Source organism: Saccopteryx bilineata, chromosome 1 (assembly GCF_036850765.1).
Source record: "Saccopteryx bilineata isolate mSacBil1 chromosome 1, mSacBil1_pri_phased_curated, whole genome shotgun sequence".
NCBI lineage: Eukaryota > Metazoa > Chordata > Mammalia > Chiroptera > Emballonuridae > Saccopteryx > Saccopteryx bilineata.
In genome coordinates this window covers 227,462,510-227,487,168 of record NC_089490.1, presented here as the reverse complement: position 1 = coordinate 227,487,168, position 24,659 = coordinate 227,462,510, and the positions used below count along the sequence as shown (strand labels likewise).

Genomic DNA, 24,659 nt, shown 5'->3' with positions numbered 1-24,659 from the left:
CCCCCATTTTCTCCTCCGTCACCCTGCTTCCTCCCCTAAATGAGTCCCCAGGCAGTGTGCACCCCAGCAGGGACATTGTACACGGGTAACTGCTCTACTCGGGAAACGGACTCCTGCTGCAGAAACAGGCACCATGGGGCAGACTCAGAAGTAGATGATGAGCTCCCTGCCCTTGACCTTGGTAACCATGACAACTCCAACTCGGAGAGGTTGGCAAGATTTAGGGTTTAAATTGCATCCCCTTCAAATTCACATGCTTATGTCCAAACCCCAGACCCCAGATGTGACCTTATTTGGAGACAGGGTCTTTACAGAGGTAGTCAAGATGTCATGAGGTCATTACAGTGTCCTTATTATACCTTATACGAAGGGGGAATTTAGACATAGACCTGTATGGAAAAAAGACACAGAGAGACATGCCATCTACATGTCATGGGGGGAGGAAGAGAACAAACCCTCCCAGCCTGCAGAAGGAACCAACCTGTTGACACCTTAATCATGGACTTCTAGCCTCCAGACTGTGAGGGGAGACATGTCTTTCTCCTTGTTGGTCAAGCCCCTCTGTCCATGGTCATGGGTAACTGCAGCCCTAGCTTATCAATGCAAGGAGCCTGGTCTCACAGCCAGGGGCTGGCCAGCTCTGCCTTCTCTGCCCACCTGGGAGGTGCTTTCCACAAGGGCAAGTTCGTGATGAAAACTCAGGCTGGACTTCTTGGATCCCTTAACGCTTGTCTGAGCAACAGGCTTGGCTCAGGAAAGCTGGCTGGTGCCACTCAGGTTGGGGACCCAGCTCTGGTGGCCACCTCCCCCATGTGGGGAGGTGTTGATGTTACAACAGCCTTGCTAGGGAAAGTTGGGCGCTGGCTACAAAAAGCTCACTGGGAGCCAAAATTAACACAGGTCTTGTAGCTGAAGGAAAGAACTTCAGACCCACCCACGTTAGTGACAGGCTCACGGGCACATAAATAAAGCAACAGGAAGATCGACTTTCCTGTTTCCAGACTTTGTCTGGGCTCTCAAGACAAACCCCAGCGAGCTGATGCGTTCGCCAGCAGCAAAGACTGTGTTCTCTTTCTCTCCGTGCTCCCAACCCTGCTTGCACAGCAAGCACACTGTAGGTGCTCAATAATGCTAAGTACGTCCTAAAATAAAACATGAGCATCCCGCTCCAAGCAGAAGAGAAAGGAGATCACTTGGCCAGCTGGGAAACTATACTTGGTGATAGGCAACTTGATCTGGTGTTTGAAACACCCAGGCTGGGTGTCAGGGACTCCTGATTCCAGAGCAGATATTCACTACTGGGTGACCTCAGACAACTCTCACCCACATACTCTGGGTCTCCATAAGTTGGGAGAGCCCGTTCCTGATGGGGCGGCCTCCAGCCCCAAGAATTCTTGCTAGTTTCAGGCTAGGGAGATATCTCCTTGTACAGTACTAAGAGACCTCACCAGAGACAAAGATTGAGGATGCCAACAGCAGGGAGTCATGGGGAGGACGGGTCCTCCCCCATCACAGCACCCCAAAACCAGATGGTCACTTTCTAGCAGTCTGGGTTGCTACAAAGGCCTGCCCTGAGACATCACAGCTTTCAGAGGCTGGAGTGAAGGATCAGAAGACACCTCCTTCACACCAATGACCTTGTCAAGGTTTCAAGAGGGTGGAGGACAACATGGAGCTGCTCGAGACTGAATGTTTCTGTCTACCCAAAATTCATATGTTGAAACCTCATCCTCAATGTGATGGTATTAGGAGTTGGGGGCTTTGGGAGAGGATTGGGCCATGAAGGTGGGGTCCTTGTGATAGGATTAGTATCCTTATCAAAGAGACCTCGAGAGAACCCTCACCCTCCCACCACCACCACATGAGGATGCAGAGAGAAGACAGCTCCTGTAACTGGATGTTGAGTCCTCCTGCCATTCTGGCCACACAGACTGGACATGTTGCAATTTGCTGAAGGACTCCCAAAAGTGGGGTGCCCAAGGTTCAGTGAAGCACCCTGGAGAGAGCAGACCATCTGAACCAAGAGAAGACTCTGCAGACACATTTTGTTGATACAACTTGAGATCACATTCTCTATCTTGGACTTAATGCATATTGTGCAGTTAAAATTCCCAGATCCAGACAGAGCTCTTCTCAGTAAGTTTCACCTTGGATAAATGACTAAATCATTCTGAGCCTTGGTTTTCTTACTGCAAAATAAGGATAACAGCACCCCCCAATTCCAAGCCAAGACACCGGGAATAGAAAAGAATGGCCGTTGACCTCCAGAGGGCACTGTAGACCCGTGTTGGACGGGTGCGCTACCGAGTGTGACAGCCAGGGGTCGACCGAGCTCCGGAGACCCCCGGAGACCCCGGACTGGCGGTGGCCTGCACCAGCCGGCTTTACCCACCCCCGAGATTAGTTGCGGCTTCCCTGAGCTCTCCTGCAAGACTCTGAGTACGTTTCCCGCAACACCCCCACACCTAGATGTCCATCCAAACCCCAGGCGCTGTGACTGAGAAGCAGGTGTGACCGGAGCGAAGGCCTGGTGGGAACTGGAGAACGTCACCAGGAGTGAGGCAAAGCCTTTGAAAGATGAAAGCGACACTGCACAGAGATGCAGGGCACCCCCTGGGAGCCAGGCCACACCCAGAAATGTGATAGGGCCGAGTCTGCCTCTGCTTTATGCTCTCGGAGTCCCTTCCTGCTCCTAAGGTCAGCGTGGCCTGAGGTTGTCACACCCTCCTCCTGACTGCCCCACCCCCAAATGTCTCTACAATGCTGTGCTTAGATGCCCCCAGCAGGGGCCTGCCAGCCACCAGCTGGGTCTCCTTCATGGAGCATGCGGGAGCTACCAAGACAGATAAGTCAGAGGACCTGGGGAATGACAAGTGGGGACAGCAGCCCCCCTTATCCCTGGGGGATAGGTTCCAAGAGCCCAAATGGGGACCTGAACCATGGAGAGTTCCAGACCCTGTATATGCTATGTTTTTCCTCTACATACATACCTATGCTAAAGTTTAATTTATAAATTAGCACAGCAAGGGTTAACAATGACAAAATGAAATAGAACAATTTTTAAAATATACCATAATAAAAGAATGCAGTCTCTCTCTCTCAAAATATCTTACTGTGCCGTACTTACCTTCTCCTTTTGAGGGCCTGCGATGACACAGTGTCCACGTCTCGAGATGGAGGTGGGGACGCCAGACAAAGGGGTGAGTCTTCGCAGGAGGGACAGAGGCAGCACAGGACCAGGAGAGATCTCAGCGGCCTGTTTTGGAGGGCATGCAATTTAAAAGTTATGAATTGTTTACTTCTGGATATTTTTGTTTAATATTTTTGGACTGCAGTTGAGTGTGGGTAACTGAATCCACAGACAGCAAAACCATGGGTAAGGTGGAGACCAAGGTATGGAGGAAAATTGTACATGGACACTATCTGCTGTCAAGATTTCTTCTTTAGAGGCTGTCCTTGAGACCTAAGGCACGTGGTGGGGTGTCTTGTGCACACAGGATGTTTGTGAGAACGCCAAGGTTCCCCCCACTGGGCACCCTCTGCGCTCCTAGGAAGTGGCTTTGATGCTTGACCAGAGTCATCTCCTGGTCGCAGTGGCTATCTCGGGATTGGATGAAGGGCCCAGGTCAGTTAGAGTAAATGAGGTTTTATTCTTGTTTCCCCCAGGTGAGTTACGTCAGAACGGAGGCCCTCGGTCCTCTTTCAGCTGACTCCTATTGCCATTAGGAGTGCCTTTAAAAGTTTGACCTGACTGGGCGGTGGCGCAGTGGATAGAGCATCGGACTGGGATGTGGAGGACCCAGGTTCGAGACCCCAAGGTCTCCAGCTTGAGTGAGGGCTCATCTGGTTTGAGCAAAAGCTCACCACCTTGGACCCAAGGTTGCTGGCTTGAGCAAGGGGTTACTCGGTCTGCTGTAGGCCCGCGGTCAAGGCACATATGAGAAATCAATCAATGAACAACTAGGGTGTTGCAATGCACAAAAAACTGATGATTGATGCTTCTCATCTCTCTCCGTTCCTGTCTGTCTGTCCCTATCCCTCTGACTCTCTCTGTCTCTGTAAAAACAAAAAAAAAAGTTTGACAGTTTCTACTGCAGTTGAACCCATAGGCATAGGCTGTGACCCAGAAATTCTGTTCTGTTACATATCCAGAAGGAACGCATCCATCCATCTGTTCACCAAAGACGTACTAGACTATTCATAGCACTACTCACCATAATAGGAACTACTCCATCATGAGAATGGACAAGCTAGCACTGTGCACTCTGTGGGCAGATCTCACATGTAATATTGAGGGAAAGAGCCAGACATAAAAAAAAGCACCATTCCATTTATGTAAAAGCATAAAAACAGCCAAAATTAATCTATGCGGCTGGACATCAGGGGAGTGTTTATTCTGGGTGTGGGGCATGGTGGGAGGAAACATGAGGAGCCTTCTGTGGTCAATGCAATGTCCTTTCTCGACCTGGGTGCTGTACACAGGGGTGTATTTAGTGGGCCGTCAATAAGCTATACACATATGTGTACTTTCTATGTCTTTTACTTCAGTTAAAATTTTTTTTAAAAATGTGGTGGGGACTCCTGGCTATGAAGACACCACACAGCAGCCCTTCACTGGGGCTTGGGGGACCCCATCAGCACGAGCCAACTGTCCTGGGAGGTGACTGTCTATACCTCACCTCAGAGGGTCAGGCCACACTGTAGGGAAGGTACCCTTTCCCCAGCTGGCTGTGACAGGACCTGTCTGCAGGGTCCCAGCACCCCAGGCTCAGGAGCAGCAAAGACACGTGCAGTGTTATGCATCACAATTCCAGCGTCCAGCTTTTCAAGTGAATTTTTGTTTGGGGTCGGGAGTGATAACAACTATAATCATCAAGGAGTGATTAAAAAAACCCCACTACCACACTATCAGGTGACATTTAAAGCTTTGAATAGATCTGCAATGCTTCCCATTCCCACAGGAGTGGCTTTCTAATAGTAACATCGTTCAATGCTACATTTTCCCCAGACTTTGCTAGGATATCTGCAGTGCCCAGGGAGAGATGCTGGTGGTTCTTTGCTCCCAGTTCACAGAGAGAAGCCTTGAATTTTGCCTACATGACCTTGGTCATATAGCTGCCAGTGAGGTCAAACGAGGCTGTCTGAAGTTCTAGGATACTGAATGTCACGGTCAGCCTGGCCCATCTGTGGTGGGGACCCTCAGTGGCTGCAGCGGGGAATCCCTCAGCATAAAAAACCCACAAAGCTAGGGCTGGAATGACCTCTGACACCCACCTCTATTTCCAGCTGAGAACAGCACCCAACATACCTGCCCGTGCTCAGGACACACAGAATCCAAGCTGTTTTCACCTGGAGACATCACCCAGCAGCCACTGGGCACCCTGCTGTCACAATGGCTAAGGTGGCATCTTAGGATATCAAAATCTCACAACAATCAGCTCCAAGAGAGGGTCTTACATGGAACTGAGGGGCCTAGCAAATCTTAGTATCAGACAGTCTTTCACAGAATAACCTTTTGCCATAGACAATGGGATGTAGCCTCAAAAGCAAACCTTCAAAGAATACAGAAAGCTCGGGAGGTTGCTCTTCTCCCGCAACAACTTTCCTACAACCTCAGGGTCTTCTCAAATATTCGAAAAGGAGGGGAAGGTAAAGAAACTCAGCCTTCTTGCATGTAAATTAAAGTGGGGGCCATTACCTAGTCACATCCTAACACTTCATGCACCAGCAAGCTTTACAAATCAGACTCACAGATGTCCTTCGATGATGGGACTCAGTTCTAAGGGAATTCAGTGAGAGCAGGATGGTGACAAAACAGGGACGCGGAGGCTTATCTGTACCTCCAGGTCTCCAACCCACCCACACGCTCATGGAATCGACTGACTTTGCAGTATTACCTTCCCTGGATTACCAACTAAATGTATTGATGCTAAAAAGCACAGGGTGCATACTTGGGAAAACAAAGGACCTGTGCCCACAGTCGTCCACTTGTCCCACAGGCACAGGCTACCCACCGAGTCCAGACTGCAGCCTTGGATGGCTCTGGCAAAGATGGATTAAGTTTTCCACGGAAACTTGTAGGTGAAGAGCAGCATTCAGGGGGATGAAAACAGATGGTTCGACACCCTCCTTGGTGATGCGTTGCATGCAGAAAAATGCCTGTACAAAGCTCAAGTTTTTAGAACTAAGCACATCTTAAGGTCAGAATCACAATCAAGTATGCAGAACACAGAACTCTTTTTTTCATGTCATATATCTTTGGTAAGTTAAGAGCCGCTGGTAGAATAAAAACAAGTCTCCTCTGAAGTATTTTATCTTTTTATTTCAAAAGAAAGGATACCAAGTAGCAGAAGAGTGAAGCAGTTAAAACCAGCAAAGCTGCAGAGTAGGAAAGAAATGAGAAAGGGAGCAATGGGTCAGATTGCAACGATACGGTTGCTTGATGCAAACATAGAAGTCTGATGCTGCAAACCTAAGTCCCATTAAGTCCAATGACTCCAGCAGGCTCGCTGATCCATCAAAGTGACAGGGCGAGGCTCCTTTGTTGCCAAACCTTAATTTTACACATTCTAGACATGTCATGCACATACAGGTTACACTTTATGGCTACATGAAATGGCATGCAGTTTGCACAATCATTTTGAAGGCACTGTATTGTGCAGCATGAGCTGCTACTTTCTGGCAAGTCCTTCCTACATTGTCTTGCATGTGGTCCTCTTTTTTATATATTCCTATTTGAAACTTTGGTGCAAAACCCAGGTGCCCCAACCCAACCCACCCTGCCAAGCATTCTGGTTTCATGTCTCACGTTCTGGTCCGCTTTCCCTTCTGAAAGGCAGATACCAGACCCAGAAGAGACTGTGTCCTGACAGTAGGTCTGTTTTTATTTGGATTGACCAAGTATTTGAGTCGAGTGGCAATTTAAAATTTGTTGCTTTAAAACAAGTGGCTACCAGTTTCCTTTCCTCCCGAAATGCAGCAAGGATACATGACACGTGATACACGGGGTTCTGTGGGCAATTTAAATAATTTCTGACAATACAGCTTTGTATATGTTCACATCAACCTTAACTTCAACTCTGAATGTATTGCTTCAGTCCATGTCACTTCAGGTGAACTCCCGGGTTAGAAAGCCTAGATTCCTGCGGCTGCATACACTGCATATTTAGAAGGAAAAAAAAAAAAAAAAAAAAAAAGAGCTCTGCATAAATTAAGGACACAAACGCACATTTCCAGTTTTAAAATCTGTAGCAAAGAAAGATAACATTTGTACCGTAAGAAATTCATCTTTACATTTTATTTGTGTACTATTCTACTATATGCTTTTGCCCTATCAGCTTGGTAGGTTTGCAAAAAAAAAAAAAAAGTATTTAACATTCTCAATCTCATCAAGGAAACAGTGCATGTTGTCCTCCAGACAGAAAGGTTCATCGCTGACTCCCTCATCCTCCAAAACAAAATCAAAAGCACCAGCAAGCCTTCCTGGAATTCATTCAAATGCTTGCTGACTCCCCAAAGGTCAGCAGAACACGCAACGGAACTGGTTTCTGCTCAGGTCAAGAAAAAGGTTTTGCAAACTTCTCCCAGAGGCGACGCAACAGAAAGCTTCAAACTTGAACTTGCAAGGGGTGCCCTGCTTGCTGCCTGCTCTGCCCAGATCACTGTACAGACAGGGCTGGTCCTAACTCACCCACTGCCTCTCCCAGCTACAGACTCAAAACTCACAGCGTTTCTATTATTACAGACTGCAGGAAGCTTCCCCAGTCTTAAGTGAACCAAAAAATAAAAACTTCTATGAAAATATGTAAATACTATCGATTATAGAATATTTTGCATCAACTAGAGTGGTCTCAAGATAGAATGCTTTCTAGCTCCTTCACTTTTGTTAGAAACACTTTATTTTCCCTAAAAAGATAAACCACATACACATCATGAAGAGCATGTCTTGTTGCTAGCAAAAAAAAAAAAAAAAAAAAAAAAAAAAAATCTAAGACACACCCACCAAGAACTGGAGTAAAAGAGCACCCTCGAAACAAAACTTATCTTTTAGAATCCCAAACCCTCCAGTCAACCCTCTGATTTTGTGACAATCACCTTTGTCTTCTGAGCAAGGGACTTAAGAGTCACTCAAAGGGCATAGAAGGGTCACCCGGTGTTCAAGAAATTGTGGTGATAGTTTTTTGGATTAAAATAGGAACTAGAAAGGAATGACACCTTATAAGCTCACATATCACAAGGCAGACAGAGAGCGGAGGGTAATACTACCGTTATTCCTCTCAAGGCTGAAGTGATACAATCAACAGCACAGCAGGTTGAGAAGGAAACCACCCAAGTGCCTTCCTTCCTCCTCAGGAAAAATGCGGGCTTCACTCCAAGGTCCAGGGAAATTTGTCCCACGTGACTTGCACTTGCTAGACCACCAGCGCTGGGGCCGCAGGGCCCTCGTACAGCTGTCCGATGAACTAATTACATGCGGAGTTAGTCCACCAGCAAGAACGGGCAAACCTCACACTTGAGCCCAAGGGCCCATGGAAACTCAGAAACACTGAACACCCGTAATGCCACCGCAGGCAGAACAAACCAAGTTTCACCAAGTTCAATCTGATGGTAACAATGAAAATCCTAAATTGATATTTCTCATCTAAAATTTAAATGAAGCCAATTCAAAAACATATTTTTAAAAAAATGCTTTTAATTAAAAAAAAAAAGACTCGGAGGTCCCATGGATGTGACTTAGGGGCATGGAACATTCAAAAATTTAAGAACCACATTTTTAAAAAAGGTTTCTATGGCACTTTCTGTTCCCACATGGTTACAATAAGGTATATTTTAAATGCAAACCAAAATTTTTTTTTTGTTTCCATACATTTGAATGGAAGCTTTTGGGCCTGATGGAGTACTGAATATCCCTCAATGTAAACAATGATGTCAATTTCTTATATTCCAAGCACTACTTCCTGCACCATCTAAACAGCCAACTGCATGCTTTTCTATATATCCTAAGCCTTGGAGGAACCATTTACGGAAAAGCAAACCCACCCCTAACATCATTCTTTTCATATTTTTACAAAATAGTCTATTGATAACCAAGGTCTAAGTAAAGCTTCCTCTTCCATTTTTCTTATGTTAAATATTTTTATCTGGTGCTGAAAAAATCATTCTAAAATCAAAGGGAGAGAAGTTAAAACAAATTTTACAGCGTGACAAACCATGAGGTTATTTGTTTATAGACTTTCCATGACATTAATGTAAACTTATCTAAGGAAATATGTAAGCTTTCCTAATACTTGGCATTGAAATGAAAAGCTGTCTTCTCTCAGAACTTCCTAGCTGAGTTTTCGAATGACTAGAAGTTACACATCTTTATAAAGGACGGTACTTAGCAGATGTTTTTTCTCTTTACTCTCAGCTGCCTACCTCCATCCCTGATTCTCTCTCCCTCGCTCAGGAATCCTGAGGTCCTCTACCAGTAGCTTCCAGAAGAGTTACTCTATACTCAATCTCTCTGTTTTAATATGCTTCATAGAAGTGGGGTACAGTTCACGACTATGATCTTTTGGCTCACTTCATTCAAGTTTCAGTTTTATTTATTCTCTATGTTAAATTAATCATCAGGTATGATATCGGAGGCCCTTGGTATTCTTTAAATAATGCTAACATTTTGGATTACAGTTTATGTGCAACAAACATCTATAATAATGGAAAGGAAGTAATTTTTCACTTTCTTGATTTTCATAATTAATTTCTTAGATTTAACAGAAATAACTAATAAATAAAACAGGGCAGTAATTCTTTTAACATCCTAAATTATTATGACCACGTCAATTATTTACCCTCTCACAAAAACTGTTACTTTATATATATATATTAAAAAAAAGATTTAGACAGATAAAATGACATAACTTCATACGTAGGCAGTTTTTAAATGTTATCTTCTTACCAAAAGGCTAAATTTGCTTCTTATGAGCATTCACCATTGGTGTTCAACAATGGACTTATCCTACAATGCCACTTAGTTGATGCTGAATATCCCTAATCACCCTAAATTTACTGTGTTAATCTTTTTTCTCTTCTATTCAATTTTAGACATTTAAATTTGAAGTCTTCACTTTTCCAGTATTATTAACATATAAAAAAAATCACAATTCTTAAAAATTACCTTGAGACAACATGAAGAGAACCAAATCCACAGCCTAATTGGACACTGGGAAAAATAAAAAGCTGTTCTGGAGACTTCCAACAGCACTTGATGCACATATATGACCTTTCTTAAGGATTACCAACTTTAGATTCTTAGTAAATGTGCTTATACTCAAGAGAAAACTATTCTTAAAAGTAAATTTCTCCACTGCGCCTTTACGTAGCCAAAGTGTCAAGAACAATTCTGTTCACTCAGAGTCACCAATATTCCTTACATATACTTCAAGTTTTGACTTCGAAAGCATCTAAATATAAATATTAAATGGCTTTTCAGTGGAAAATCAGAGGTATTAAACATCACCATTGCAATACTCTTGGGATAACATTCACATTCTTTAGAGCTTTCAGGACATACAGGTATAAATTCAACTATTAAAAACAAAAATGGTACCACCAGGATCAGGTTTAGAGTTCTGAAGTGCATGCTAGTGTAAATGTCCTTAGAAAAGTGGAGTTTATAATGGCTACATAAAATAAGAGCTCCTAGAGAATTCTTTTTACCCAGCCTCCTTGGGATGATATCATTTTTATATGCTTTTAATTGTCAGAATATAAAGGGTAAGTTATGACGGCTACAAAAAGGAATGACGGGGTCCTACAGTATATCCTTGTAAACTGTGCCTCACAGGTTAACACTACCTAGAATTTAAAGGCCAATTCTTCACAATGGCACTGAAAATAGATACAAATTTAGAAAACATAAAAGGTGTAGACAGGCAAATTTTAAAAGGTTACCATCTGTTACTTAATTCATTGTTCAATGGAACGTGACTTTTAGTTTATAGACAATCACCCGGTTTATCTAGGAAGGAAGCAAGAACCTGAGACAGGACAGAGAGAAAACTCAGTTGGTATTTTTAGAAGTGTGGACTATGAGAGGGCTGTTAAGTGCTAATGAATGAAAGGAACACAGTGCATGAGGGAAAATCGGGTCTGCTACAAGAAGACAAGATGATTGCATATCTAATGAAGACACTGAAATTTTAAAATGAAACTCAAAACTTTATGAGTCAGATAGAAGTACTGCTGCTTATAGGTTTCAAAAAATTGGCATAATGTATAAACACTACAGATACACAAATTTCACTACGTTTCACTACTTGATAAGACCCTTTACCCACAATGTCCTTTGCCCTGCACACTACATAAAGGAAATTAACTGCGTTAGCTGAAGTCTCTGACTACATGGTAGGATACAATGGAGCAAAATTAAACATGTATCACCCTCTTGATTTTATGATTAAAAACACTGTGTCAAGTGAGGCCAAAACAATTTGGGAAGAGCCAACAGTTAGTGATTTCGAACAAAAAGTAGATACATTACACGTATTCCCTTTGTACAATTACTCAGTATTTATGACTTTTATGAAACCTTGAAGGACAGTGATGTAAACTTTCAGCAGTGAAGTCATGGACTTTAAAAAGTGATTTTTCACATTCAATATAGCTTACTTTAGAACCAGATTATTTTAGAAGATTATCTCAGTGTCACAAACAAGCAACATGTATATACTGCAATTTTATTTCGATCGCACAAATGAAGTTAGCATGTAGGAAATTTAAATGAAACAGTACGGTAAAACAGCAGAGAACCAAACACTCTAAAAAGGAAGTACACCTAATGCGTGAGAATCCGACATTCATTAGTGTTTCAGCTTCAGTTCTGATTGACACTTGATGCTTGCAAATTTCAAAACAAACTTTGAAATCAGGATGACTATTCTGAAGAGATTTCAGCACCAGCACTAAGATTTGTACATTCAGTTAGTTTGCAATTGACTTGTCAGCCATTTACAGAGTGTAGAGCACAGATGTGTCACAGGTCAGGTCACAGTGTTGAGGAAAGAAGTACCTTCCTGAAATGAGAAAGGATCCCCTAAACTGCGTAAGACATCCGCTGTCCAGGGGCACAAAAACTGTCGCAGTAATGTGGCTCCAACATGGTTTGGAGAAGGAAAATAAGGTAAGCTTCTGCTTTCCATTTTAATTATTGAAATCTCTAACAATGACAACTGTTACATGTGACAGCAGATGTACAGTAATTCAAGCAAACTTCTCAGAAGGAACATATTTAGCAATCTGGGGTAATGCAAAATGATGGAAAATATAACATGGCTCAACACTGGTTCTTCTCGTCATTTTTACACAGACATCATGTTAATATTAGACCAAGGCACAAAACGTTTAGTGCACAAACCAGTTTCTTTTCAAGATCTAGCATCTTATGGTAGTCTTTTCTCTTACTTTGGACCATTTGTACCCAGAATTCTCTACCCTACTATATAGACTAGTTAACTGAACCAACAAGATCAAAAGTTACCTCTGACCAGATTTATAGGGGACCTAAGTGTTTATATCATGAGTGTTTATATAACCAAAAGTACATTAATAAAGACAAAAATGCCTCCTATTTCTTTTAGAAAACAGTACTTTACAAGCTTGTTGCATTTTAATGTATTTATACTAATGTATGACAATGAAGAGCTGACAGAAAATAAAAGAACTGTATACTTGAATTATGATAGCTCACCCATCACAGATTAAATCTAAAAATGAAGTTTCTACAGAAAGTGACTTTTAAAGGGGGAAAAAAAATTCCCTCACTCCAATCTCTCTGAAGTGGCAGCACCTCCTGTTGGCAGCTTTGGAAAACTGCTATCAACAAACTCTGCCTCCTGAGCGGAGACTCACGGAACCTAGAAAGCAGGTGAAAATGGACTCTTTCTTCAAAATTTTAGTAAGACTTTCCTGATAGTCAAAGATATCAAAGTAAATATGGCACATTAACAACTCATGCATGAATCAAGATGGAGAGCCTGGAGAATTTCTGATTTCCTAAGTTTCCAAAAAAAAAAATCTACCATTGCAACAGATAGGATTTCTTCCCTATTTTCATCTCACAAATGTCAGAGAAAGGAGTGGATTACACACACACACGCATGTGCACACACAAACACGCACACACACATAGTGGTACGCGGTGTCTTAATTCCTTGTTCCCACCATCCAACTGTCACTTTATTAAAACTATGCAGAACTCCTCACCGGTTTCCCCTTACCCAATCAATACTTTCTGTGACTCAGCTGCTGCCGTCATTGTTAGGTCTTGCAAGTCAACATTAACAAGATTCAAAAGCAGCTTCGCAGTCAGAAGCACGAACCTGTACATTCCTGCAGGGCACTTAGGTAATAGTGACTGCCAGATTCAGGGATTGAGCTTCTGAGCTCCACAGGAAGACATACTTCATGTGGAGCTCAGAATCATGTTTCAGACCATTGAAATTACTGAGGCTGAAGGACAAATAGCTGAAGACATGATGGGGAAGATTAAGTATGTAGTTGGTTTTGTTAACATATTTACCAATTAAAGTCACAAAATATTGTGACTTTTCATGCATGTAATTGAGAAAAAAGTACAGAAATTAACTTGAAATAAAAAATTATTCCTTCCCTTCCCCCCCATTCTCCCATATGCTACAAAATGTCTTCCCTGGGACTAGGCCTGGAGAAGGCCACTACATATTATGGTGACATGCATTACAGTCTGCAATTAAAAAAGCTAATTTTGTGGTGGTTGTAATTACATTATAAAAATGTCCACATGCATAAATCTAAAAAAGGTTGAAAACCTACAGTAAATCTACAATATACTGTTGTACATTTGACCACTGGTTTGTGTTATGTAGGAGTCATAGATTTGGTAAAGCATTGCAACAATTTAGGAAGGCATCTAAATCTTTAAATTCAGGACAAATTTTATGTTTTAATCTACAAAATTGCATGAAGGCTAACTCGAGAGACTTTCTATCATTCTAAAATTCCTCAAGCTGCACAAATCAATTTTTAGGACACTTTCTGATAAATATCACCCTTTGAAAACACAAAACAATTCCATTTGTCCCACATTTTGAGGATGGCAACCTGCAGAGGGCTCATCTCATATTCGTGGAATCATATGATAGGAAGACAAACCTGAGAGAAACATTTACAATACAATAGCACAACCTGCAGAATTCTTCATCAGCGCTCTCTTGGAAAAAACTTCGTAAGCCTTTCTCCTCTTTATTTTAGCAATGGGATTGTGGGGAAATGTGAGATTTTATCTTGACATGAAACTATTTCAATGCACAGTGGTCTTGCCTGACGGGCTTAGTATTTTCTGCATAACTGTTACATGAACTCTTACACGACTCTTCCATCCTGTTGAAAAAGTCAGAAGAAAAAGCAGCAAACTGGGAAGGAAATAGCTTATCGCCAGAGTAATAGTGTCTGAAGGCTTTCCAAGTATGTTGGTTTTTCCCTCCTTCCGACTGTCTGTCTTCTCACGGCTCACAAAATGTTGGGTTTTGTGGTTAACAGTTGTTGTTTGTAGGTGGTTATTTTCTTTCTCCAGATTGAAGTCCTATCTCTCCTTAGTTTGTTTCTCTACGCAGTATTTGACTTGCTCAGTTCCTGCCTGATTGCTGGGTAGGAAAAGGAAAAGCGTTCAAAATAAATATAACCAGGTAAAATAAATGAGTGACTCAATTTTAAGAAATTTTAATGACAGTGTTCAAACTCACAGAAATAAAAAGACATACTGATCTTGTATCTTTCACTGTATGGATCATTTAGTTGTCTTACTACAAAGACGATCCTAATTTTCAGATAGCTATTTGTTTATGCTATGGGCTCCAAAACAAGAGAGCAGTGTGATAGGATGGACAAGGAGAGGTCCCTCAGAACAGAACCTGTTCACCCAGTTTTCCAGCAATTACTACTCTGTACCTGAAGCTGAGGAATCTTATTCATCCCAAATTTTACCTCCATTATAGAAAAGAGAGAGGTTCTCCTCCCACAAGCCAAACAAAGGGCAGGCTGCTATGGAAAAGTAACTGTTTTATGCCCTCATGTAATAAACTGGCAATTTCTTTACTTGCCTTTTGTGAAAACTTACTATTCTTAAACAAGACTCTACGGGAGTACCAGATCTGTTAGACACTCACCATCAATAAGCTCTTCTTTTAGCTTTGTTAATTCTTTCCTCATTTCATCTAAAATGTCCTAAAATATTAGAGAAAAACATCAGAAATACAGAAAAAAATTATTGCTGAAAAGATTCATGCTCATATACAATTTTAAGAATGTATGAAATATGAAGCATGGTTTTTGCTTCCAGAGTCATGGCTTATGTATTAGAAGATTAGCCTTGGTAAATGTTAATAGTTTATCTCTCCTGGTCTTTGTTTATTCCAACCTAGTAAGACATGAAACAGAATGCTTCCTAAAACCAGAATCATTCTTCTGCCATCCAGTAAAAGGTTTGACTCATAACGTCTCTAGAAAAGATGAGAACTCTGCTTTAATCTGGTCTTCCTGGAGCAGTCTGAGGGGTAAACACCCCAAGGTGCAGACAGGAGAAAGGCAGGAACTGGACACCCAGCTCTGGGCAAATCTGTCATCTGGTATGAAGCACGGGAATCACCAGCGCTGCCCATCTGTGTTTCCAGGAACCCAGGGTTCCCCTGGGGACCCTCGGGGGCTGCCCTCACATGGAGACAAACCTGGATCTGCCCTACCCAGTATAGCAGGGCCCAGACACATGCAGCCACTGAGCACTTGGCTGTGGCTAGTCTGAAGTGAGATGCTCTCTAAATGTCAACACACACGAGGTTTCAAAAACTTAGTAATAATGTATAGTAACTCACTAGTAATTTTAAAATATCGGTTACATATTAAAATATTATTCTGAAATTTCACATCTTTCTCTGCACTTAATGTGGCTACTAGACATCTAAAAGTACTTACGTGGCCCATATTATATTTTTACTTAACAGTGGTACTCTGGACCCTCCTTCCTCCAAGAAAATAACACTATTTTTTTTTTTACAGGGACAGAGAGAGAGAGAGAGAGAGAGAGAGAGAGGGAGGGATAGGTAGGGACAGACAGGAATGGAGAGAGATGAGAAGCATCAATCATCAGTTTTTCGTGTGGCACCTTAGTTATTAATTGATTGCTTTCTCATATGTGCCTTGACCGCAGGCCTTCAGCAGATCGAGTAACCCCTTGCTTGAGCCAGCGACCTTGGGTCCAAGCTGGTGAGCCTTGCTCAAACCAGAGGAGCCCGCGCTCAAATTGGCGACCTCAGGGTCTCGAACCTGGGTCCTTCCGCACCCCAGTCCAATGCTCTATCCACTGCGCCACTGCCTGGTCAGGCAACACTATTTTTATTTTGTAAAATTTCTAAGTTCAATTTGAAATCATGGACATCCCCCCCTCCATTAAAATAAAGATCAAGAACCGTGTACCATGAAAGCGACAGGGGCACCACAAATTTAATGGTGAAAAATAACACCTACTCTTAGGAAGGAGTAGTTTCGGGTTATGTGACTTTTCTATTGCACACACTTCAGGTAATAGTAAATTGTTCTGTGTTTAAAGTTCATTTTCTAAGAAAGCTTTACATGTTTAAAATAAAGTTGAAAACTATCAATTAGTTTAATTCCTCCATATTTTACCAATGAGAAAACTGAGACATAACTTATTACTGTATTTTTCACTCCATAAGACGCACCCCCTCCCCCAAAAGAGTGGAGGAGAAAATGCTCATGCATCTTATGGAGCGAAAAATACATTATTTTATTAAATATTTTAACACACCATTAGGTTCAAAATATTTTTTCTTATTTTCCTCCTTAAAACCCTAGGTGTGTCTTATGGTCAGGTGCGTCTTATGGAGTGAAAAATATGGTATATGGACTAGCCCTGGCCTGTAGGCTCAGCAGTAGAGCATCACCACAGGTCACAGCGTGTGGAAGTCCGGGGTTCAATTCCCAGTCAGGGCACACAGGGGAAGCAACCGTCTGTTTATACATCTCTCCACTCCCACCCTCAAACTCCCCCCCCCTTTCTGCAGCCATGGCTCATTTGAGCACTTTGGTCCTGGCGCTGAGAATGCCACCACGGCCTCGTCTCAGGCACTAAAATAGCTCAGTTGCCAAGCAACAGAGCAATGGCCCCAGATGGGCAAAGAATCATCCCATGGGAGCCTTGCTGGGTGGATCCCAGTTGGGGCACAGGGAGAAATCTGTCTCTCTGCCTCCGTGCCTCTCAATTAAAAAAATTATTATATGGATTAACAGATATCCTTATTCAAATTAATCTGATAAGCACCACTAAAATCAAACTTATCCTCTCTTCTGTTGCTCTTCAGCTAGCCGAGAACATAATATAGTGTGTAAAAGTGCTCTATTTTAAAATGTTTTTCAAGAAAACAAAGGCATATTTAATACACAGGAAAGCAAAGGCTTTATCAATCACCACATGTTTCCTTTTCAAATTACATAACTCAATTTAACTTTCCAAAAAGTTAGGCAGTACAAAAACTAAATTTGTCTGAAATTACTGTTAGGCTTTCTCTCTTTAATCCCATTTACTTTTGTTTTGAACTCATCTGATGGCAACATTATTGGAGCCCTTTTTGATCCCACTCAAACATCTGCTGACAGTTTTAAAAATGAGTGACAGAATGGGAAAAATAGGGTTAGAAGAAAGATTGGGGTTCTAATTCTGACTCAACTACTTACTTAGCTGTGGAACTGAGGAAACTACATCTCTGAGCGAGCCTCAGGTGTGTGGAATTTGAGGATAAACACTACCTGACATGACTACTTTGGGGATTAGGCAACAATGTCATGCCAAGAAGCTAGCAGACACCTGGCCTTCAGTCTACAGCAAGTCAATACACATTACCATGGTGAGTAGTACAGTGGGTATGTTCTGAGGCTGAACTGTCGCGCAGGGCAGGAAGGCTAAGGTCACGTTTCCATTACCGGTCCATCTGTACTCGGGTCTGCAGAATCGACAGTCACCTTACTAAGATGCACTGCCTACCATTTTGAATCTTTTTAATACTACCAACTTTATAAAAAACATATTTTACCTCTTCTAGGAATAAGCTATTTTAAAGCTCCACAATTTCATCATCTATTATTCCTACTTCTTTCCTCTGAGTACAAAAGGTATTGAATATAATGTATCTGTAGAAAGTATGGATAATATCTTTTCTTAAAAAATAAAGTTGAGATGACTTCGTATTGTTTGGTTACCAGTGTTTCCCCTAACCTGGGCATGTATTCACAAGTCATTGTTAAATGCTCTCTCAAGTATGACTCTGTAACAGCTGCAGAGCGTTGCTTCATACTATACTGCTCACAAAAATTAGGGGATCAGGGAACATGCAGACACTCCAGTACTTTCAGTCTTTTGTATAGTGCCTTTCCACCAATGAAATAAAAGTTGATTTTGCATCTCATTTGCATAATCAAACAACTTTCATTGACCTTTTTTTTGTATTTTTCTGAAGTTGGAAATGGGGAGGCAGTCAGACAGACTCCCGCATGCGCCCAACCAGGATTCACCCGGCATGCCCACTAGGGGGCGATGCTCTGCCCATCTGGGGTGTTGCTCTGTTGCAACCAGAGCCATTCTAGCGCCTGAGGCAGAGGCCATGGAGCCATCCTCAGCACCCGGGCCAACTTTGCTCCAATGGAGCCTTGGCTGCGGGAGGGGAAGAGAGAGACAGAGAGGAAGGAGAGGGGGAGGGGTGGAGAAGCAGATGGGTGCTTCTCCTGTGTGCCCTCGCCGGATATCAAACCCAGGACTCCTGCACGCCAGGCTGACGCTCTACCACTGAGCCAACCGGACAGGGCCATTTTCGTTGACTTTTATGCTTTTCTGATGTTCTTGTTTAATAAAAAATAACCAAATGCTTTTTTTTTTTATCACTTCATATTCACTTTGAAATATCCCCTAATTTTTGTGAGCAGTATTATATACTTACACACGCCTATGGTTTCTTAGCACAAATTCTTAAAAGTGAAACTGCTGAATTCAAAAGTAGTTATTTATTTTTAGGGGCTTTTGATTTATTTTTCCCAAGCTGTTTCCTGGAAAGCATGAGTACACGTTGAGTGCCCGGCTTCCCCACACTCTTGCTAAAACCAGATTTTCTGGGTCCATTTTGGCCAATGTAAGTGAAAGTGGGAGCCCCCTTACCCTTTTAAACAACTATACACCAGGTACATTCATTGAAAGTTTGCGCTGTCCCACGAAACCACTGCCTACAACCTCTACTACTGCTGAAACTTTAAGCAAACCCACTGACTCAAAACATAAGAAGCTGGAAAAAGAATGCCTCTGTTTAATTTGTAGAAAAATCTCTTAACTCTATATGCTTTTCAAGCACATTTGTGATCTGTCAAACACATGCACACAAGATTTGTTTAACAAGAAGCCAGAGCAAACAAAGGGCGGCTGCGCGGGGCCCACCTGCTTCAGTCTGTCGTAGTCTAGGCCCTCGGTCTGGACTCCGTTGGCACTGGGCTGGGATGAGGGTGCAGATTTTGGTCTGTACAAATGAAATGCCCAGGAGAGGTAAACAACACTTAGGACATTTAAAGAGCTCTTAAATAATTGTAAATTGACAATCCAACACCAGATTTTAGTACATTTCTTACAAGACATTGTGTTAAAAAGTTAATTGTCAAAGGTGTAGGGCAGATTAGAACAGAAAGCAGAAACTCTTCTTCATATTTCTCAGATTTTCAGTTATTTTTAAAGACATTACAAAAGGGTGCTAGGTTGATGAGACTTCTTCAGTTAAGAGTAGAAGACAATGTTCTCTGGGCACGAGGCAGGTGACCAGGTAACATGTAACATGTTGATCTAGACAGAGACACAAAGCCAGCTGCAACATCCGAGGCCCAAGTGACACCACCTTGTTTTCTCCTTCTTCTGAAATTGTACATCATCTACTAAGTAGCTTTTTACAAACCAGTGGGCAGGAAAATATAAAAACAAACATTGACTGATATAAACCAATTTACAAATTTTACACCTTGGTTTGTGGCGGGGGGGGGCATTTTACTAAGCACGATTTCTTTGTATATTTTTTATTCCATTTCAAGCATCAAAATAAATACAACTATTGGGAAAATGATTAAGATAAAAACATTCTTACCCAACTGTATATGTGGCTACTTCCTGATGAAGTTTTTATGAAAATGTCATCTGAATGGTGTGTTTTGGTTAACACTTCCATAAAATTATTTTTTTTAAAGGAAATGCCACACAGAAGCTGACTATGAATTACTACATTTTCAAAAGTTTAGCTTCTAATAAAATGATCACATGAGAAATAAAGTCTTTGGGATAAGGTATTATTTTAAACAAAAGTTTTACTATCAAATAAGTCAGTCATGACTCCCTCTCCAGTTCTGGCAAAAAGAGAAAATCCTCAGAGGAAAATTCAGATATTCTGTTGGGTCTGCCTCAATTTTCTGGTTTAGTATAGTAAGTGGTCACTCTTTGAGGGCCACAAGTTAATGCAAAAGAAAACCATTAGTCAAGTGGATAGAGTTTCAATTTGGCAGAGTACCGATGTTAAACAATCTGATGCAAGATTCAATAGGTATAACTTTTACAAAGTTATAACTGCATAATTCTTATAAGGCACATTATACCCAAACCCACAGGCATTGTTGGTGAAGATGAAACAATGAGTTAATTTGCTTTAACATCAGACATAGGACTGCTCAAAAGGTTGCTGTGAGGCAAGCCAACCAATTTATATTTATTAGCTATCTGCAAACGCTCATACAAACAAGGAAAATAATAACTTTCAGAAAATGTCATTAAATAAGCATGAGACAGGCGCTGTGGGAGTAAGAAGATTCATGCGTTTCCTTTGCTATTGTGAGGATATACTTTTTTACTTTGCTGAAGAGATTACTAATGCCATAGACACTGAAGATGTATAGAGGCCCACAGTATGCAAGTCACAGTACTCTGTGTATTGTCTGTTCTAGCAAAATATTCTTCAAGTCGACACACTGTGAGTTTCATATACCCACGCACCTCTCTCCAGAATTACATTATTAACTACTCTGCTTATCTTTTACTTTTCACATTTAAGTGGTACAACTAGCTAAATGTTTTCTCCTAAGCTATATAATGAATACCCTTACATTGATGTGAACAGCTACAGGCTACTACTTAACCGGGTGGTATGCCATGAACATACCCATATTTACTAAATAATGCAAGAAATTATTGCTCTTATATTGTCAACAATTGTGAAACCATGCAATTAAAAAAAAAACTTGAATTCATGCTAACATGCAATCCATCACCAACACCAACACCACCGCCACCATGATAAAAAACTAAAGGGGGGAACTTTTCATACTGAAGGAAAGATGTAATCACCACTTGTTTAAAAAGGTTTATCAACAATGCTGTCCCAGGACCCACTGTGTGTGAAAGCAGCAGACTACTGAGAAGACTGGCTCACAAGAGAAAGATTTACTATTAAATGCTATTTTTCTATCCACTGGCAAATGTCCTAAATAAGTCTTTGGTCTTAAAAATTAAATCACCTCAAGGCCCTGGCCGGTTGGCTCAGTGGTAGAGCGTTGGCCTGGCGTGCAGAAGTCCCGGGTTCGATTCCCGGCCAGGGCACACAGGAGAAGCACCCATTTGCTTCTCCACCCCTGCCCCTATCCTTCCTCTGTCTCTCTCTTCCCCTCTCGCAGCCGAGGCTCCACTGGAGCAAAGATGGCCCGGGCGCTGGGGATGGCTCCTCGGCCTCTGCCCCAGGCACTAGAGTAAATCTGGTTGCGACAGAGCGACGCCCCGGAGGGGCAGAGCATTGCCCCCTGGTGGGCAGAGCGTCACCCCCTGGTGGGCGTTCCGGGTGGATCCCGGTCGGGCGCATGCGGGAGTCTGTCTGACTGTCTCTCCCCGTTTCCAGCTTCAGCAAAATACAGAAAAAAAAAAAAATTAAATCACCTCAAGAAAAAAAAATTATTTCACTATTACAATATAAACATTTTATGTAGACTTAACTGTCTGACAAAGTTTATTAAATATTTTAATCATCAATGGCATGAAAATAATTTTAACCAATAACAAATTGGCCAAATAGAGTCTGATTACAGAACTCCTTACTCGTGCCATTAACACTCTTCTATATACTACTTAGTTCATGTTCCTAGTGGAACTGCTGTGTATTTTTAAAAATAAATGTATATAATAACATAGGTAGATCTCAGTTATTTCTTATCTATGAGTTTTCACCATAGTTGTTAACAATATTTGAGAGTTTCTCAAAGATTTTTATTACTTTATAATGAGAGTGTTGCTTCTAGATACTTACCTATAATATAAATGTATTATAATATTTAAGTTCTTGTTCTGCCAAATTAACTCTCAATATAGCTTAAATATTTGAGGATTTCTTTTTAACTGCCATTTTTTTTGTAATGAAAGAAAGCCTGTTTCACGTCTGAAGTCTCCTTAATTTAAAAAAATGGTATAGCTAAACTCATTCTAGAAAACATCATCTGTTCAGGATGTTACATGTTAAGTTGTTAAAGATACTCGATTTACAACAAAGAATTTAGAAAACAGAGATTTTCCTCAAAGAATAACCTCCACAATTGTGGTTATAAAACTGTCCCGTGTTCCAGTATTCCACCTTTTAAAAGCCTTGTCCCATACTTATAAAGAGAACAGCCTTTAAGAGAAATCGCAAAAGCTGCAAACAGCCAGATATATATGGCGGCAGCTCTCTATCTAGTATTTCTGATACATTGATCATTTATACATATTTATCCTAATCCAAAGTGATGGCAGGGAAATGAACACTATTAATTTCTCTAATTTAAATTTCTTAGAATTTTTTAAAAAGTGTTTTAAATAAAGCTAAACATGAAAAGTTCCATCTTTCTAAGTACCTCCCTTGTGGTGATTACCAATCCATGTAGAAAAAGCTCAGCCCTACCCTGAAAATGTTATTAAGTCTCAAATCACAAAGTCACGTCAGGATGATACCTGTGTAATGAATCATAGGACCTGTTGTCAAAAACAATCTGATTTTTCCTTGGAGAATCCCGTCTATGAAGGGGAAAAACCATTTAAAGGGGTATATAATAGAACTTTAAAAAGTAATTCTCATTATGTTATTATTTTATAGGTTTTTAGTCTTAGTAAACAAAATAAAAACTAAAGGACTCCATTAACCTTAAAATAAGTTTTTCCCCCAAGAAGAAAAAATTTGGAGACTAATATACTAATTATGTGAGGACAGTATTTACTTAATCACAGAGAATTTTTTAAATCATTTTTACAGACAATAGACATAGTAAAATCTACAATACAGACTCAACAAGTTATCAAAACACAGACATTGCTGTTAGAGTGGACATACAGCTATATCACCTCAAATAAAAACACAGTAAAAATCATTGCAGCTTGAAGTACCCAAATCAACTCTTCTCAGGAGGCATGCAAAGAACATTTTTTCCATCTGGAACACAAGTTTTGTAAGCTCTTAATGAAAACCAGAGGAAGAAATGACAACCTACCCAACATTACATTCCAATCACAGTTTAACTATATTTTTAAATCCAACATCCTTGCTTTCCTATGTGATGTCTTCAGTTTATAGTACAGTATAATATAGTATCTCCTATATATTATTACAGGATATTAACCCAGTCTACCATTAACATAACTATGAAATGGACATTCACAAGAGAAATGGTTCTTTACACTACCGTGCAAGGATGAGGCACACTTAAATAAATAAAAACGTAAAGTGGCCAATGAACTTGCTTTTTGGAAGGAACAGGAGATAACTTACGAATTGTTTATGTTTTAAAAGTGTTTGCTTTGAAATTTTAAGACACATCACACATATCAGTGGTCAGATCAAATGTATCAAAAGGGGCCCTGGCCAGTTGGCTCAGTGGTAGAGCGTCAGCCTGGCGTGCAGGAGTCCCGGGTTCAATTCCCGGCCAGGGCACACAGGAGAAGCGCCCATCTACTTCTCCACCCCTTCCCCTCTCCTTCCTCTCTGTCTCTCTCTTCCCCTCCCACAGTGAGGCTCCACTGGAGCAAAGATGGCCCGGGCGCTGGGGATGGCTCCTTGGTCTCTGCCCCAGGCACTAGAGTGGCTCTGGTTGCAGCAGAGCAATGCCCCAGAGGGGCAGAGCATCGCCCCCTGGTGGGCAGAGCATCGGCCTCTGGTGGGTGTGCGGGTGAATCCCGGTTGGGCGCATGCGGGAGTCTGACTGTCTCTCCCCGTTTCCAGCTTCAGAAAAAAAAAAAAGTATCAAAAGGTATGTGAGTGGTCAGGAAATTATTGGGCCTTTCAGAATTTCTACTTTGGGTAAGGAGAGAAAAGCCATCTACCAGGGTCAAAACAGGATTACAACCACTGATGAATAATAAGAGCCAAGATTCCATTAATCTATATAAACATATTTTTTAAAGGGTGTCCTTTGACAACTTATTAAATTTCCTTTAGAAGCCTGAAAAATCTTTTAAGAAATACCTTTTCCTTTACTAAATGAACCCAAACACATCAAAGAACATTTCCATTTGGAGAACCTCTTGTATGTCCCTTCTAAGACAC

The 24,659-nt window shown here is 41.4% G+C and overlaps 1 protein-coding gene across 6 annotated transcripts in view; it reads right to left on the bottom strand.

The window, feature by feature from the left end:
- Positions 1-11,700: 11,700 nt before the first annotated feature.
- The window catches only part of ENAH (ENAH actin regulator), a 144,098-nt gene continuing 131,139 nt past the window's right edge, over positions 11,701-24,659 (bottom strand). For 4 of the 6 annotated variants that reach the window (XM_066237418.1, XM_066237437.1, XM_066237454.1 and 1 more), the window contains 4 exons: positions 23,075-23,137; positions 19,511-19,589; positions 15,186-15,243; positions 11,701-14,663 (listed from right to left, as the gene is read on the bottom strand). In XM_066237418.1, the coding sequence (XP_066093515.1) occupies positions 14,626-14,663; positions 15,186-15,243; positions 19,511-19,589; positions 23,075-23,137 (238 nt within the window). In that variant the 3' untranslated portion in view covers positions 11,701-14,625. The remainder of the gene's footprint in view (positions 14,664-15,185; positions 15,244-19,510; positions 19,590-23,074; positions 23,138-24,659) is intronic. The other 2 variants (XM_066237445.1, XM_066237463.1) reach the window with 1 other exon arrangement.